The sequence below is a fragment of the Oncorhynchus tshawytscha genome, linkage group LG25 (assembly GCF_018296145.1).
Source record: "Oncorhynchus tshawytscha isolate Ot180627B linkage group LG25, Otsh_v2.0, whole genome shotgun sequence".
In the NCBI taxonomy this organism is placed as follows: Eukaryota; Metazoa; Chordata; class Actinopteri; order Salmoniformes; family Salmonidae; genus Oncorhynchus; species Oncorhynchus tshawytscha.
The window spans coordinates 33,992,692-34,011,028 of record NC_056453.1 but is presented as its reverse complement, the minus strand read 5'-3'; the positions used below and the strand labels follow the sequence as shown (position 1 = coordinate 34,011,028).

The following is an 18,337-nucleotide window of genomic DNA, read 5'->3' as shown; positions in this document are numbered from 1 at the left end:
TTGGTACCTATTGTAGCTAGCACCAATACAATCAGCCTGAAAACAATGACCAGTAGAAACTACAGTCATTCTCAATATTCTTAGTAGAGGTCGACCGATTATGATTTTTCAACGCCGATACCGATTATTGGAGGGCCCAAAAAGCCGATACCGATTAATCATACGATTTTTTAAAATCTTTTTTATTTGTAATAATGACAATTACAACAATACTGAATGAACACTTATTTTAACTTTATATAAAACATCAATAAAATCTATTTAGCCTCAAATAAATAATGAAACATGTTCAATTTGGTTTAAATAATGCAAAAACAAAGTGTTGGAGAAGAAAGTAATATGTGCCATGTAAAAATGTGTGCCATGTAAAAAAGCTAACGTTTAAGTTCCTTGCTCAGAACATGAGAACATATGAAAGTTGGCGGTTCCATGTAACATGAGACTTCAATATTCCAAGGTAAGAGGTTTTAGGTTGTAGTTAATATAGCATTTATAGGACTATTTCTCTCTATACCATTTGTATTTCATATACCTTTGACTATTAGATGTTCTTATAGGCACTATATTATTGCCAGTGTAACAGTATAGCTTCAGTCCCCCTCCTCGCCCCTACCTGGGCTCGAACCAGGAACAAATTGACAACAGCCACACTCGAAGCATCGTTACCTATCACTCCACAAAAGCCGCGGCCCTTGCAGCGCAAGGGGAATAACTACTCCAAATCTAAAAGTGAGTGACGTTTGAAACAGTATTAGCGCACACCCAGCTAACTAGCTAACCATTTCACATTGGTTACACCAGCCATTAGACTGATAGGCTTGAAGTCATAAACAGCGCTGTGCTTGCGAAGAGCTGCTGGCAAAACGCACAAAAGTGCTGTTTGAATGAATGATTACGGGCCTGCTGCTGCTCAGTCAGACTGCTCTATCAATTCAGACTTAATTATAACATAATAACACACAGAAATAGGAGCCTTTGGTCACAGTTCCTAGGCAGTCATTGAAAATAAGAATGTGTTCTTAACTGACTTGCCTAGTTAAATAAAAGGTATAAAAAATAAAATAAATAATCGGAAATTGGCGCCCAAAAATACCGATTTCCGATTGTTATGAAAACTTGAAATCGGCCCTAATTAATCGGCTATTACGATTAATCGGTCGACCTCTAATTCTTAGCAATGATTTAGGAATCCTTGTGAGTAAGTATTAGCTAGGTAGCCACTTGTTGTTCACCTATTGAAATTGAACTTCAGTTCATGAAAATAAATAGCTAGCCAGCTACTTAACCCTGTTGCCCAAAGCTAACGTTATAAGCAGCCAGCTAGCTTCATCTGGTTAGTGAGGCTCGACCAGACCGGGTTATGTGTTGTGAACCTAGCCACAATAAGGATTAGGCACAATAGTGGAATATGCGTGTTGCCTTCAAAATAAAAATACCTCTTTGAAAGTGATGCAGAAGGTTACAATTGGTGGAATCATGCCATATTTAGACTAGATCATGTTGAACAAGGTTGGAATGTGAAGCAATAAAATGGGGTATCAGTCTACTCTGTGACACCCACAGAACACAACTGTGAAGATTTTACGCAAATATTAGCGTTGTATCGCGGGACTGTGACTGTGTGAAATCACACCCCCCCCCAGTCAGCCTGTTGTATTGTATTGATATTCATATTGAACTGTACAGCTTTACCTAAGGATTTGGGATCAATGAAATGGGGTATCAGTCTCCTCAATACCCAAGCTATTTGTTTCCAACGTCCTCCTCAGACTCCTAAACATCCAATCAGCATTGTGTTTTCTTGGGAATAGTGTTCAGTACACAAACTTTGACAATAAATGTGGCTCAATTCACAGTTGTTTCAGAGTACTGCAATAAGAGCTATGACGCTAATGTTCTCTGGGTGTCACTGAGTAGACTGATACCACATGTCATTGATCCACAATCCATTGGTAAGGCTGTACAGTGAAATACATATGCCCCCAAAGCAATTCTAAAGTTGTTATTTATTTATTTCACCTTTATTTAACCAGGTAGGCTAGTTGAGAACAAGTTCTCATTTACAACTGAGATACTAAGATAAAGCAAAGCAAAGCAGTTCGACACATACAACAACACAGAGTTACACATGGAATAAACAAACATACAGTCAATAATAAAGTAGAAAAAGTCTATATGCAGTGTGTACAAATGAGGTAAGATAAGGGAGGTAAGGCAATAAATAGGCCATGGGGGTGAAGTAATAACAAAATACCAATAAAACACTGGAGTGATAGATGTTCAGAAGATGAATGTGCAAGTAGAGATACTGGGGTGCAAAGGAGAAAGATAAATAAATAAATACAGTATGGGGATGAGGTAGTTGGATGGGCTATTTACAGGTGGGCTATGTACAGGTGCAGTGATCTGTGAGCTGCTCTGACAGCTGGTGCTTAAAACTAGTGAAGGAGAAATGAGACTCCAGCTTCAGTGATTTTTGCAGTTCGTTCCAGTCGTTGGCAGCAGAGAACTGGAAGGAAAGGCGGCGAAAGGAGGAATTGGCTTTGGGGGTGACCAGTGAGATATACCTGCTGGAGCGCGTGCTACGGGTGGGTGCTGCTATGGTGACCAGTGAGCTAAGGTGGGGCTTTTCCTAGCAAAGACTTGTAGATGACCTAGAGCCAGTGGGTTTGGCGATGAGTATGAAGCGAGGGCCAGCCAAGGATAGCGTACAGGTCGGGGTGGTGGGTAGTATATGGGGCTTTGGTGACTTAACGGATGGCACTGTGATAGACTGCATCCAATTTGTAGAGTAGAGTAGAGTAGAGTAGAGTAGAGTAGAGTAGAGTAGAGTAGAGTAGAGTAGAGTAGAGTATAATACATACAGTGTGATTTCAAGAGATGTTTGTCAAATTAACAAATTATTGTCTTTTGTTGATTTTATATAATAACATTTCAACCTTGTTTAGCATGCTCTATTCAATTATGGCATAATTCTACTATTTGTATTCATTTGCATCACTGTCAATGACATACTTTTATTTTGAAGGCTAACCGCAATGTCCCTATTATGGCTAATCCTTATTGTGGCTAGCTTCACATAGATGGGTCCGACCATCATTAATCCAAGAAGAACTGTCTTATAAATTATGGTTATTTTAAATGATGACACCTGGGTGTCTGACCACCATTAATCAAATAAGAACTGTCTTTTAAATTAAGGTTATTTTAAATGATGACACCTAGCTATAGTCAGCTAGCTAACTATACAGCTACAGAAACAGATGATTTTGTTTTGCTATGTTTATGGGGAAGAACATTGTTTGCATCCATGGGCTAGCTAGCTTTTTTTTATGACCAGCACTGTAGGTGTGCGAGTCAACTTTACCAGCAGCATAGCATACGTATTGATGAATCGTTGTGACATATGAAATACGAGTGATAGTCTAATCAATGTGGAGTAACTATATAAAAAATGTATGAACACCTTAGATTATTATATGACATGCAGTAATATTCAGGTCCTGATTGGTCTACAAGCTTATTTGACACGTAGTGTTTTTTGACACGCAAAGACCCAAATGGCGTTCCCATAGAAATCCTGGTTGAGAATGAAATGACTGAACAAATTAACAATAAAACAGCACAGCAAGTAAGTGAAAGAAATAGGTTTTGATGATGTTTTACTGGTAATGGGGACATAAGTAAATGTCAACAAAAAACTTTTTGGTCAGTGTGGTGTGTGTGTGTGTGTGTGTGTGTGTGTGTGTGTGTATGTAACCTTTATTTAACTAGGCAAGTCCGTTAAGAACAAATTCTTATTTACAATGACGGCCTACCCCGGCCAAACCCAGACGATGCTGGGACAATTGTGCGCCGCCCTATAGGACTCCCAATCATGGCCGGATGTGATACAGCCTGGATTCGAACCAGGGACTGTAGTGATGCCTCTTGCACTGAGATGCAGTGCCTTAGACCGCTGCGTCCATGTGTGTGTGTTAACTATTTAACTGTACTAGAATGCTTAAAAGGCCGCAACATTTTTTTATATCGGTTATCGGTATCATTTTTTGGGGGGCAAGGAAAATATCGGGTATCGTTATCGGCCAGAAATGTCATATCGGTGCATCACTAGGTAATATATTTTACCAAAACATTAATTATGATTCAGTATTGAACTTCCTCCTTGTTCCCATTATAACTTTGTACTGAGTCCTCAGAAAAGGTGATTTCCAGCTATCTGTCACATGAAAAATAACTTAGATCATTAACGTTTTACTGCAGTGGGCTAAATCAGGGTCCCACAGAGTCTTTCTTGGTAGTCTTAAACAAATCTACTTTGAAACCAAAGTATCCACCTCACACACATGGTTATGAGCTTAAAAAAAGAAGACACCTGTACCATGTCAGATATAGAGTTGAAATGTATTACATTTTGAGTTTGCCTCCCAATATTACACTTTATATACATCACAGAAAACTGAAATATAACAGAACTGTTTGACATAGAAACACCAGATTTTTTGCGGGTTTTTAAAAAGAATGTTTATTAATTATGAAATTATGAAAAATATGAATAACATTCCACCCATGAGGCCACTAGGTCATTTGACTGAAGGAAAGGGGTCTACGGATATGCCTTGTGATCATTTCAAACAGGGATATTCCTAAAGTGGTTGGCAATGCATTGCAAGGCTATTGGCCTGTCTTTGAAAGCTGCAGCACAGCTCCCTGGCTGCAGGTGACAATGACATTGATCACTAGTATTCAAATGTTCGGCTCAAATCACTGTCGGGCTTAAAACACTTTACAATACCTTTATTTCATAAACTACTGATAAGTAGAGCACATACTAAATGATTCTTGCGGTATTATTAAACATTACCAACATTTGTAACGATGTATACGCTCAAGAGAAGAATCAAAGTAAAGAAATAATATTAATAGAATAGCGGTTTAGAGTGGTTGCAATTCTTAACATTATGGTAACAATAATCAAATCAAATCAAATTTTATTTGTCACATACACATGGTTAGCAGATGTTAATGCGAGTGTAGCGAAATGCTTGTGCTTCTAGTTCCGACAATGCAGTAATAACGAGCAAGTAATCTAACTAACAATTCCAAAAAAAACTACTGTCATACACAGTGTAAGGGGATAAAGAATATGTACATAAGGATATATGAATGAGTGATGGTACAGAGCAGCATAGGCAAGATACAGTAGATGATATCGAGTACAGTATATACATATGAGATAAGTATGTAAACCAAGTGGCATAGTTAAAGTGGCTAGTGATACATGTATTACATAAGGATGCAGTCGATGATATAGAGTACAGTATCAACGTATGCATATGAGATGAACAATGTAGGGTAAGTAACATTATATAAGGTAGCATTGTTTAAAGTGGCTAGTGATATATTTACATCATTTCCCATCAATTCCCATGATTAAAGTGGCTGGAGTAGAGTCAGTGTCATTGACAGTGTGTTGGCAGTAGCCACTCAATGTTAGTGGTGGCTGTTTAACAGTCTGATGGCCTTGAGATAGAAGCTGTTTTTCAGTCTCTCGGTCCCAGCTTTGATGCACCTGTACTGACCTCGCCTTCTGGATGGCAGCGGGGTGAACAGGCAGTGGCTCGGGTGGTTGGTGTCCTTGATGATCTTTATGGCCTTCCTGTAGCATCGGGTGGTGTAGGTGTCCTGGAGGGCAGGTAGTTTGCCCCCGGTGATGCGTTGTGCAGACCTCACTACCCTCTGGAGAGCCTTACGGTTGAGGGCGGTGCAGTTGCCATACCAGGCGGTGATACAGCCCGCCAGGATGCTCTCGATTGTGCATCTGTAGAAGTTTGTGAGTGCTTTTGGTGACAAGCCGAATTTCTTCAGCCTCCTGAGGTTGAAGAGGCGCTGCTGCGCCTTCCTCACGATGCTGTCTGTGTGAGTGGACCAATTCAGTTTGTCTGTGATGTGTATGCCGAGGAACTTAAAACTTGCTACCCTCTCCACTACTGTTCCATCGATGTGGATGGGGGTGTTCCCTCTGCTGTTTCCTGAAGTCCACAATCATCTCCTTAGTTTTGTTGACGTTGAGTGTGAGGTTATTTTCCTGACACCACACTCCGAGGGCCCTCACCTCCTCCCTGTAGGCCGTCTCGTCGTTGTTGGTAATCAAGCCTACCACTGTTGTGTCGTCCGCAAACTTGATGATTGAGTTGGAGGCGTGCATGGCCACGCAGTCGTGGGTGAACAGGGAGTACAGGAGAGGGCTCAGAACGCACCCTTGTGGGGCCCCAGTGTTGAGGATCAGCGGGGAGGAGATGTTGTTGCCTACCCTCACCACCTGGGGGCGGCCCGTCAGGAAGTCCAGTACCCAGTTGCACAGGGCGGGGTCGAGACCCAGGGTCTCGAGCTTGATGACGAGCTTGGAGGGTACTATGGTGTTGAATGCCGAGCTGTAGTCGATGAACAGCATTCTCACATAGGTATTCCTCTTGTCCAGATGGGTTAGGGCAGTGTGCAGTGTGGTTGAGATTGCATCGTCTGTGGACCTATTTGGGCGGTAAGCAAATTGGAGTGGGTCAAGGGTGTCAGGTAGGGTGGAGGTGATATGGTCCTTGACTAGTCTCTCAAAGCACTTCATGATGACGGATGTGAGTGCTACGGGCGGTAGTCGTTTAGCTCAGTTACCTTAGCTTTCTTGGGAACAGGAACAATGGTGGCCCTCTTGAAGCATGTGGGAACAGCAGACTGGTATAGGGATTGATTGAATATGTCCGTAAACACACCGGCCAGCTGGTCTGCGCATGCTCTGAGGGCGCGGCTGGGGATGCCGTCTGGGCCTGCAGCCTTGCGAGGGTTAACACGTTTAAATGTCTTACTCACTTCGGCTGCAGTGAAGGAGAGACCGCATGTTTCCGTTGCAGGCCGTGTCAGTGGCACTGTATTGTCCTCAAAGCGGGCAAAAAAGTAATTTAGTCTGCCTGGGAGCAAGACATCCTGGTCCGTGACTGGGCTGGGTTTCTTCCTGTAGTCCGTGATTGACTGTAGACCCTGCCACATACCTCTTGTGTCTGAGCCGTTGAATTGAGATTCTACTTTGTCTCTGTACTGGCGCTTAGCTTGTTTGATAGCCTTGCGGAGGGAATAGCTGCACTGTTTGTATTCAGTCATGTTACCAGACACCTTGCCCTGATTAAAAGCAGTGGTTCGTGCCTTCAGTTTCACACGAATGCTGCCATCAATCCACGGTTTCTGGTTAGGGAATGTTTTAATCGTTGCTATGGGAACGACATCTTCAACGCACGTTCTAATGAACTCGCACACCGTATCAGCGTATTCGTCAATGTTGTATATAATAAGTGTGAACCAAAGTCATTTATAGAAACCAAAATGTTTTTTGTAACATTTGAAGTAGAAGTATGTAGGTGGTTGTAGGGAGCACCAATTATAAAACAAATTGTTGTCTGACCTAGCGCCTGGAGACAAAAGTCAGACACACATTCCAAATGATGCTACATCATATGATTCCATTAGGCTCTAGTCAAGGACCATTAAGCCAGGTCACAGCTGACTGTTTGTTGCTGTCATAGCAACAGCTGAGACAGAGAGAGAGAGCGAGAGAGAGAGAGAGACCACATAAATATGCATTGTTAGTGACCACTGGTTAACAAGGAATCACAGTAACATACACAACTAACGCATTCACACGGATGACCTTTACTCACTGATCGTTCAAATGGTGCAGATAATGTGGGGGAGATGGAAATATAAAGTGGAAAAACAATCACTGTAGGAGTATATTCGAGTTTCACACTATAGGCCTGGTCAGAGATTATGGGAACGGGGATGATGTCACCCAGCTAGAGGAGAATGCTTTGCTGTAGACAGGATATTGAAAATGTAATTCCAGTACTTGACTTGGCCTCAAGTCCTCTCAGCCTGAATGTAATGCTTGATGGACTGATGTAAGTTAATAGGCCTGCTGCATCTTTAGCTGATGGACCACGGTCCTCTCGTTGTTTAGGCCTACATCAATTACAATTTGCTCAATAGATCAGACTAGAGTTATAACAAAATAGGTGTCATACACGCAACAATATTCAAACCTTCATAGATACCGTATGTTCAAGGCAAGTAAATAACATCTCCTGCATTATATTTTATTCAAATAAATAAGCATCTCCATAATGAATAGGCCTACCAAAATATAGCCTACAGTAATTTCGAGTCTGCCTTTTTTACGTGACAAAAGTGACAGTAAAACGTGGCTATTTACAAGTGGTAAACATAACTTTCATAATTCTAATATCAACTGTCAAGGCTGTAGACTACGAGTAAATAGCTTAGACTTTCATGTTTCCATTCACTCCGACCCGCTGTCCGACCCACTGCAATCAAAGCTCACACACTTGTTTAGGGCTGTCATTCGGCTGTTGGCTACCACGGAGCAATTTTCCCATACATGGCTATTTGATTAATTTCAAATCATTGTAGGCCTACCAATTAACGCATATATTCAATCAGTATAGGCTAAAGTAATTAGCATACCTTTGTATTTTTCGAGGACATCCTCATAAGCTTGAAGGTATTCCTTTTCGTCCGCGAGCACATAACCCGCCTGTGTCACGTTGTAGTGAGCCATTACCGGGGATCCACCATAGAGCTCTACAGGCTGGACATTCACCAGACGCTGTGACGAGAATATGTAGCCTAGTTGCGGGACAGGATCCGGACTGAGGAGTGATCCGCGCTGTTGTTCCACGCAAAGGACCCCCCCACCCCCATCGTCGATCAAACAACCAATAGGCGACTCGCCTCTCCGGTGTCATGAGAATCCCGGTAGTGTTCTGTGACAGTCTGGGAGGGAGGGAGAAAGGGCTGCTGGACAAGAGAATACTAATGCACGCGGCTCCCCTCCTTTTACCAACATCCCAGCAATACCAGGAGGCTAATGCGACTGTTCATTACAAAATCAGTCATCATGAACTGCTGTGTTTAATATGCATTAATAAGCACTGATACCATTCCAGTCATTTCAAGACAGTCCACAATGTTTTCATTCCATGACAAGTATAGCTACATAGTTTAAGCATAAACTCTATTCAATTGTTTTACTTGTTTGGCATTGCCTTATTACAGATATAGGATCATAATTTGACCACTTTCTCAGGGGAGTCAAATAATTATGAGGCAACAAGAATTGTGGATTATTGTGTGGATTATAATTACATTTTGAAGGGGTTGATACATGTTTAGTTAGGGCAAATCAAGTCAAGTCTGGTATTTTAGTGGAAAGTAGAACATTTAGAAGTATTTTTTAACCTTGAATAGATGACAAGTTAGCATTTCCTGCTGCACGGGAAATGTCCTCCAACAACAGGGTGATCAAATTAAGATCATACACCTGTAGGCCTATTTTTAATCCAACATACTTAATCCAATTATTATAAAAGGATGACAACTGTCGTAATTCATAAATCAAGGCCTATATTATATTTGTTTTAACATAGAGATGCTTCAAAATTACGTTTCACTGATCAAAAAATTATTTGTGTTATACATATGATACACTAATCTGGAATATTGTATATATTTTTCCATCTCTGTTGCATGAGTCTGCATGTAGCCCACATGCTACAGCAGGCAGAGGAGATGTCCTCACAGGTCCTAATATTAAAAGGGTTTAATTCTAGAGGAAATGCAGTCCAGAATGAACAGAGGATGCTGATGATTATGCATTTCAACACAGTCCAGGCTCTATTCAACCAGATTATTTACATAAAACACAAAGAATCAATAGGCCAATGCTTTCTAGGGAGAAGTGATCAAAATGGTATGGACAACAGTTACAGACATGAATAAGATTAACAAAAGGGGGGAAATCAGAGGGCAAGTATTTCCCAGTATCAGACATCATTGGGAAAGGGTCAGATGCATCTAAATGTATGTCAATTGTAAAGTATTTTGTCAGTAATGTCTTCTTTGTTATGTATCGAACCCCCGTATGATGAGCTGTCGCCATTGGCGTCGGCTAATGGGGATCCTATCAAATCAAATCCACCTGAACAATGACTACACCCTGCCACAAGGAAGATTCAGGACTGGTGAATTGAAGGGATAGATCAACCAAACTATATTAACCTAATTATTTTTTAACTAATAAGTAATCCATGGATCCTGAGATTCAGGTAATAAAAATGATGGGTTTTAGGACTACTCACATCGTGAACAAAACAATAAGGGCCCCTTTTAGAAACATCAAATAGCATTTCATACCAAGCAACACACTGAAGGTTGTACGTGTGATAGGCAATAGCATATGTAGCCTTATAATAACATAATGTTGGTCGTATGATCATATCAGGCTGGATTATGATATGTTATACAATGGATGGGTCTAATCCTGAATGCCGATTGGTTAAAACCGCATTCCTGCCAGTGTCTATAATCACATCAGGCTTAATTATGATATGATAGACTCCTGTTGCTCCATTTTTATCAAAGCCAAATATTCTGTTGAGGAATGTCATCAAGCAGGAAAAGGAGATAAGTGGGTGAGACGGCACACCCTGCAGATATACCCATATTCCCATTACCATTGCCAACCAAATACTTGACTTTATAGTTATGGTTCTGATCATATGACTAACGATTCATTCCAGAATTGAAAAGTGCATAGGCCTATCACAGCTCTGTCAAGGCCACTGAACTGAAATTATGGTCTGAGAACAGTCTTTTTGCAAAAAAGAAAGAAACAAAAAAACAAATCCTTTAGCAAGTTCGCCCCTGGAATGTATCAATACTAGGCCTACTCTCATTTGTTTCACAGACTGCATTTGCAGCATGCCACATGGTTCAAGTACTGTGAAATTCCCAGTTTATGGCATAGATGTTGATCAAATGATTCCTATCACATTTAAAATATATATATTCAAAAAATTAAAACATGTTAATCAAAATAAACATCATCAGACCAACATAAAAGTTGCACTCATAAAGGCCCTGCAGTTTATAAGCCCATGTATTAAAGGATTACAATGAATATTCAAATTCCGATTCTAATAGCCTAATGCACAGCCTTATGCACAGGCAATGATGACTGCTCCTTGCACTTTCACCTAAAGAACTCAATCTCAACAGCCATTGGACGGTCAATAGAATAGAGGATTAATGTGAGCATTCCAACACAGCAAATAACGTACCTCACCTACAGGTTTTGACATGCATTTATTAATTTGTGTTATAGGCTATTCTTATGAGACAGAAGCTTAATTATTGGCTACAGAAGCCTACACACATGTATGGCTTTGTCTGAATTGGACATGTATCAGAAGTGACAGTGGCTGACTGCTTATATATGTGACTGTCCAGCAGCTGCTTCAGTCTATACTGTAATTGCCCATAGTCCATTTATATGGAGAATAAATAGAACCTGTAGCCTGTAGCCTACACATCAGAGTTGCTATGTGCCATATCTGATAGATGTGCAAAATCAATAGGCTTTGATGTTATATTATCAGCAGCACATAAACGATCGCTTAGGGCCCCAGCGGTAGCTTAGGGCCCCCCCACCCTCCTACAAATCAGGGTCTCAATTTACTGTTGAGAGTTAGAATAGTAGACTAACAAGGTGCAGGTTCTAAATTTGGTTGTGGATCAGCAATTTTTCACTTGTTATGTCAGTCACTGACAGTCACCCAATTAGTCATGTCAGCTAACAATTTTTGATTTCAATATTGAATTTAGCTAAATGAATAGAATTGCATGAAATTTGACATAAAATTGCATAAATGTCTCTCCACCCCATGGCAAAATGTGTAGAATTGCAGGAAATTCTCATCAAAAGTATCTTATTATCAGTTTTTTTTAAGAAGGAGGGGCACTAAAATGTTTTGCCCTGGAGGAAGGGGGAGCAACCAAGTCTCGCTTAGAGACCCTAAAAGGCTAGAGCCAGCCCTGACAATCAATTAAATATGGGCACTCACCTGCAATCCTGAGCACAGCTCTCTCTGCTGGATCCAAAACGGATCCTCCCTGAATTTGTCGCTTATGTCGCTCGTGTCTTGGTAGGTTCCAGGGTAACGTGTCCCCCGGTGCCGGTGAGACCGACCCAGATTTAAGACTATAATCATCTTCGTCCGAGAAATCCGCCGATGAAGACATGGAACAGTGAAGGGAAGCGTTGCCAGAACCGGAGCTCTGTTGAAACAATAGAAATAAATTATCAATGTGTTGCTCGCTCCATCGTAACACAAATATGACAACATACATATGAGCACAGTCAGAAAGGAAAGACACAATGTAACATGTCTCACCATCGCTACACCCACGGTTGCCTAAACTGACGTGCGTAATGTAAATGTACATTGCTCCAGGGAAGGCACCGTAGTGTGAGCCACCAGCTCGCCTAGCAATGATCTCTGATTCAACAATAAAAAGCTAAAGCAGAAGCAGGCAGCTAGAATGAAAATCAATTGTATCTGGCTCCCCCGCCAGGCCAGAAATAAGACTTACCGCTGTATACATGGTATCAGTTGATTATATCGAAATCCTTTATCCACTTGCTGTAAACTCAGACAGCGTCGGGGCAGGCTATGTTATTTTTAATCAGAACCACACCCTTCTAGCGATGCACTCTGCTCATTACATTATGCTTGTCTCCCCTTTGGGTTGAGAGCCCGAAATGATGTCAGGTCCCCAGAGAGTGTGAAAAGATTGGGCCAGGGAGAGTATCATGCGATGCGAGAGCTCTAGCATGTCAACGCGTCACCATCCTAGGATACAGAAGAGGGCGGATGGAGTCTGGAGGAGCCAAGCGCTGTATTTCTGATTATTCAATCGGCAAGCTGTGGCCAATGACGGGGTCTTACAGCGCCATCCTGGGTGGATGCGTGTCTAGTGGTGACTGCGTAGTCTCCATGTTTACCGTCCAAAACCAATCAGAAATCCAGAGACTGGTCCATGAGCATCCTTTGTGATGCACAGTCGGGTTGTTGTTTTGCTGCCTGATGCGCATGTGCTCTGTTTGCCATTCATTAGAAATGTTGCTAGTTGACAATGAATGTGCAATTTTAGAGCACTGTCCTTATAATCTTAATGAAGTCCAAATAAAAATGTATGCATTCAATTGGGTTATTTATGATGTTCTTGTCTGTCTGTCTGTCTGTCTGTCTGTCTGTCTGTCTGTCTGTCTGTCTGTCTGTCTGTCTGTCTGTCTGTCTGTCTGTCTGTCTGTCTGTCTGTCTAGGCCGTCTCTCTATGTCTAGGCTCTGTGATAGGGTAACTGAGCAAGTACATAACTAATACTTATCCACACCGTATCGAGGCAGGGTGTGGCTGCTCAAATAGCAATAGGTTATACAGTCACATGTTGAGTTCGATTGCACAATTATAGAACAACTTTGCTGTTTAAATCTAAACTAGAGTAGGACATTAAAAGCCCAATGCAGTCAACATTCTGTTTTTCCTGTGTTTTGTATCATATTGCACAACAGCCTATGAAACACACACTGTAAAAATGAGAAAACATTTGATCAGTGTTATTTCACTATAGTTGCTGGTTGAAAATACAGGACCTTCTAATCAGCAGGTTGGCATTGGTGTTGCAGCTTTCCATGGTGACATCACCATGCAGTAAATTGGTTAATAGACCAATAACAAAGACTGTTCCGAACCTCTCTGCCAATAAGAGCTCGTTTTCAGCTTCCCCCTCCCCACTCATACCACTCCCAGACAGTCCTATCATAATTCTTGCATGATACATCGTTTTTTGCTCAAAGCAATTTTTGCCATTTTAATGAAAATGTGTGACAGTAAAGTACTTAATTGTCACCCAGAAATGATTTGCTATCGACATAAAAACAGCTACATTGGGCCTTTAACAATTAACTCAGGGTATATCACAGTCAATCGCCAACATTTGATTGACCATGGGTGTATCAACAAAGCATGCTCTTGCTCAATGGTGAAAGCAATCATGCTTGAAATGGTGCAAACAATGCATGATATGACCTAAATATAATGATCCATGAACTTTGTAGCCCTGACCGGGACTCGAACTGTGGTCCAGCGACTGTGAAGGCAACACCTTAACCGTTAAAGGGATAGTTCACCCATATCACAAAATAACATATTGGTTTTCTTAGTATGTAAACAGTGTATGGAGAAGGCATGACAGCAATCCATGCTTTGGTTTTATATCCCTGGCAATGTTTAAAAATGCTAATGTTTTAGCATTTGTGGCACAAATCCCATTCAAGTCATAGGACCGATGTTAGCATTTTTCACGCATCTTGTCCAGACCATCTGAAAGTATCTAAAATTAATTGTGAATCTTATCAAAGTCACTTATAGAAAAATGCAAATATCAGTCCCATCACTTGAATGCGATTTGTGCCACACTTGCTAAATGCTATATGAGATTTGTGCCACAAATGCATTCAGAAACACTACCAGCTAAACTAAAACAAAGCATGGACTGCTGTCATACATTGTCCATAGACTGCTTGCAGGGTAAAGAAAGCAATAGGGGTAGCCCCGACCAGGACTTGAACCTTGGTTCAGCGACTGTTAAGCCACACCTTGGGCATGGCATAGGAAAATAACATTTAAAAAATCTACTTCATATTCATAATCTCCAGCACCACACTGACTGTGTTTTGTTATAAAAAAGATAGAGGAAGATAAGTGTTTCCAATGACATCATCACTGTGCATCATTTGATTTTAACCAATTATGAGTAGGCATTGTCTACATATTGCCTACTAATTGGTTTATGATGTCATTTATCTTCCTCTATCTTTTTTTATAACAAAATATAGAAACGTGCAATTTTCACATATGTTGATGTTGGGGTGGTGCTGGATATGATGAATATGAAGCAGAACATGTTTCAAATTTCCCCTTAACGGTTTAGGTGTTGGCTTAACAGTCGATGGACCAGGGTTCACGTCGGGGCTACCCCTGAATTCGCTACATGGTGTCAGAAATGGGATGGTGCCCTTGAGGCCAGGCGTGTACACGTGAGGGACTTGGTATAGTGAAGCGTCCAGACACACTTTCCCTGAAGGAAGGGGGTAATGTATCGACCCTAACCCGACACCTAGTGACCTCGTTAAGGTCGAACGTCTTAAAGGGATAGTTCACTCAAATTACAAAAGTACATACTCTGCCTGATGACAAGAGGTCCGACTCTGAAGGCCTACATTATCTTTATTGTGATCATAGCTTGAAAGTGACAAAATAAACAAACCGATACCACCTCAAACAAAGCATAAGCGAAACACTTGTTTTAATTGATTCATTCCGCTTCTATAGATAGAAGCGGAATGATTCAGTTTGAGTCGTAAGGCAAAGTATGGGATGGGTGACCCTGGCAGTTAAAACATCTATCTATCTATCTATCTATCTATCTATCTATCTATCTATCTATCTATCTATCTATCTATCTATCTATCTATCTATCTATCTATCTATCTATCTATCTATCTATCTATCTATCTATCTATCTATCTATCTATCTATCTATCTATCTATCTATCTATCTATCTATCTATCTATCTATCTATCTATCTATCTATCTATTGCAGAGAAGAATCTAACTTCCGTGGGCATGGTGTAGCGTTTGGCCGGAGCAAGGAGTTTGGGTAGACAGTCACCAGCAAACAGAATCTTACTCAATGTACTTTTTTATCCATTAGGCTACAAGTCAACAGCAATGAATATTGGTAATACTTCCTGCTACAAGGCCACAGCATCCAGCATTATGTCAGAAATAAGACAATAAAGACTGCATTCTCCATAGATTTTATGTTAGTTAGCCTAATATTTGCTTCATAATTTCTTGCCTGTGAATGTAAAAAGTCCCAAAGCAATTTAGAATGATACTTTTTTAAACCATACATGGTAGGCTATTGCTACCATCTATAGTAAATTAAGAATCAAGATATTTCTGGAGAACTTGAGGGTACAAGAGAAAAGGATCCATTAGGAAATGTTCATGTTTACAGAAACCAAACATTATACATTTGGGACAAGTAGCATTCAAATTGACATTGTTCATCTATTATAGGCCTATACTATTTTAAATTCTAGAGGTAATTGTAATGAATATTGGCCATTTGAAACAATGTAATCATAACACAAAGAGGTTTAGACATCTTAACTTCATGCATTTCAGTTGTAACTTGAGTCATGCATCTCAGTTGTAACTTGAAAGTCCATACTGAGCAAGATTCATCCAGAATAAACAAAGAAAATGTAGACACACCCAAAAGCACACATGTACCAACATTTTGTCTACATCCTGCTTTTCGCCCCAGTAGAGTTTGGCATATGGTGAGGTTTATTAAGGATTGTAGCTTACAATGGAGATGATTGTTAATCTAAAATATCGACAATAATTTGGTTGCATTATTATTATGGCATTGTACTAGATTTGCTTGGTGCGTGTATCAACATGCAAAATGACAACATGAGCAATATCAAGAAATTGCTGAACTTTCAAGGCTTCAACTTCAAATATCATCGCCAGGATGTGGTACGGAAGGTCAAACTATTGAAGGCTAACTGTTGCGTAAAAAACATCCAATAATTGCATCATGTTAATAGGGATTACGCGCGCATTTTATGTTGGTTACTTTAATAATTTAAGGACCCTTATCATCGCTGTAGCATGTATTTGTTAATTGAAAAATAGAAAATAAATCGGCGTACTGATAATTGACCAAGGCAGATTTAATTTATAATGGATACCCTGAATGACAATGACTGGCATTAGGCTATAATTACGCAAGAATATACCTACGGGTTTGCGTGTTGGGGTGACTTGTACTGAGTGATAGAAGTCTGGAAGGACTCTTTTCTTCACTTTTCGTTTCCTCACAGTTGTGGACGAGTCACTCTGATGATCACTCTGGGGAATTTCGACAAGAGGCTTTTCCTCTGCCACTCGAGCGCGTGCCCTCCTGGCATGGCGCGGACTGTGCCTGAAACCCTGTAAAAACATGGAACATCATGTCCAAAAAGGAGAGAGAAAAAGATGCCGAAATTGTTTAATATGCTTGAGACATTTAACTAGTTGGATGATCAATGTATTATTATGGATCACACTGACAAATATTGTAATTAATGGATGGCACTTTGGTTTTGGATTGCCATAAACCTAATAAATTAATTGTGTAATTAAGTGGTTTTTAATGTTCAATTTGTAATCGCCTATGTTGGCATATTTTGTAAGTTTTCATTAAAATGTGGATTTTTTTCTCCAGAATAGTCAAGCTGCATAAAGTGCAGAATCATTCACATTATTTATTGATCACACATGCGCAATGCGCATAACACAGTCCTAACAATAGCGCACCAACACAACTCCCAAAAGTATACAGTAAAGTATAATAAAAGTAACACAGAGCAGCATATAGTTGTACTTCCTTCACAATCTTGTATTTGAAAGAAGACATTGGCTACTTACTGACCTTGACCGAAGTAAAAACGAATGATTACCTCTGATCGAAAATGATGCGTCCTGAGACCAGCTTCTAGGACAAATGAAAAGATGTTTAACTCACTCGGATACTTTCAAACACATCACATAAGCACATGGCTACGTTTAGGCTATCGTAATGACATCATAGACTACCAATTAGACAAATTAAGACTGTGAATAAAGTGGAAAATATATATTTGGACACTGATAGTAATATATGATTTCACCCTCAAGGCCATGCACATAGCAGTGAGTCTACACTAAACTGTAGCCAATGCTATGTTTATCTGCTGAAAATAATGGCGATTCAAGTGTATCAAGTAGCTTAAAATAGCACAGGATACACTTTAGGCTATATCCTATTTAACAGGTAATCGTGTGAAAATGATTGAACATATTGCAGACATGCCACGCATTTGGTTTGGTGGATTAGCCGCACTGCTTGAAGATGCTGACGACGCCTCTACTCACCGCGACTCCTTGAGCGCCCTGAAAGCACAGATTTTATGGGATGTTTTCCGTTACGAAGCCTCCGATGCCAGCAACAGAAAAAAAGAATTGTTGCAATAGTTCCAAGCAATAGCAGCAATAATAGCAAAACAACTTGAATACTATACGGTCTCAATAAGACCAAAAACGCTGCAGCAATCATTATAAAACGCGATGTAGGGCAGCGCCTCCTGCGCACAGACAACCGGCTCTGGGCTTGCTGCCCTATATACTGAAAGCGAAGGTAATATTATTGACAGGATATAGTGAACGTCTCATTGCAGCCCGAAACATAGGCTAGACTACAGACTAACCTTCAGTTCTATTGATTTCAATAATGTAAGGCAACAACCCATGACTCAGCAGAATAGCATTTTTTTT

General features: G+C 40.4%; 1 protein-coding gene across 10 annotated transcripts in view; it reads right to left on the bottom strand.

Moving 5' to 3' along the window:
* The window catches only part of dst (dystonin), a 200,013-nt gene extending 187,625 nt beyond the window's left edge, over positions 1–12,388 (bottom strand). For 8 of the 10 annotated variants that reach the window (XM_024388277.2, XM_024388279.2, XM_024388278.2 and 5 more), the window contains exons 1-2: positions 12,297–12,388; positions 11,967–12,180 (exon numbers count right to left, since the gene is read on the bottom strand). In XM_024388277.2, coding sequence (XP_024244045.1) covers positions 11,967–12,180; positions 12,297–12,299 — 217 coding nt within the window. In that variant the 5' untranslated portion in view covers positions 12,300–12,388. Of the gene's footprint in view, positions 1–8,529; positions 8,704–11,966; positions 12,181–12,296 lie in introns of those variants that run through there. The other 2 variants (XM_024388281.2, XM_042306264.1) reach the window with 2 other exon arrangements.
* Between the last annotated feature and the right edge of the window lie 5,949 nt (positions 12,389–18,337).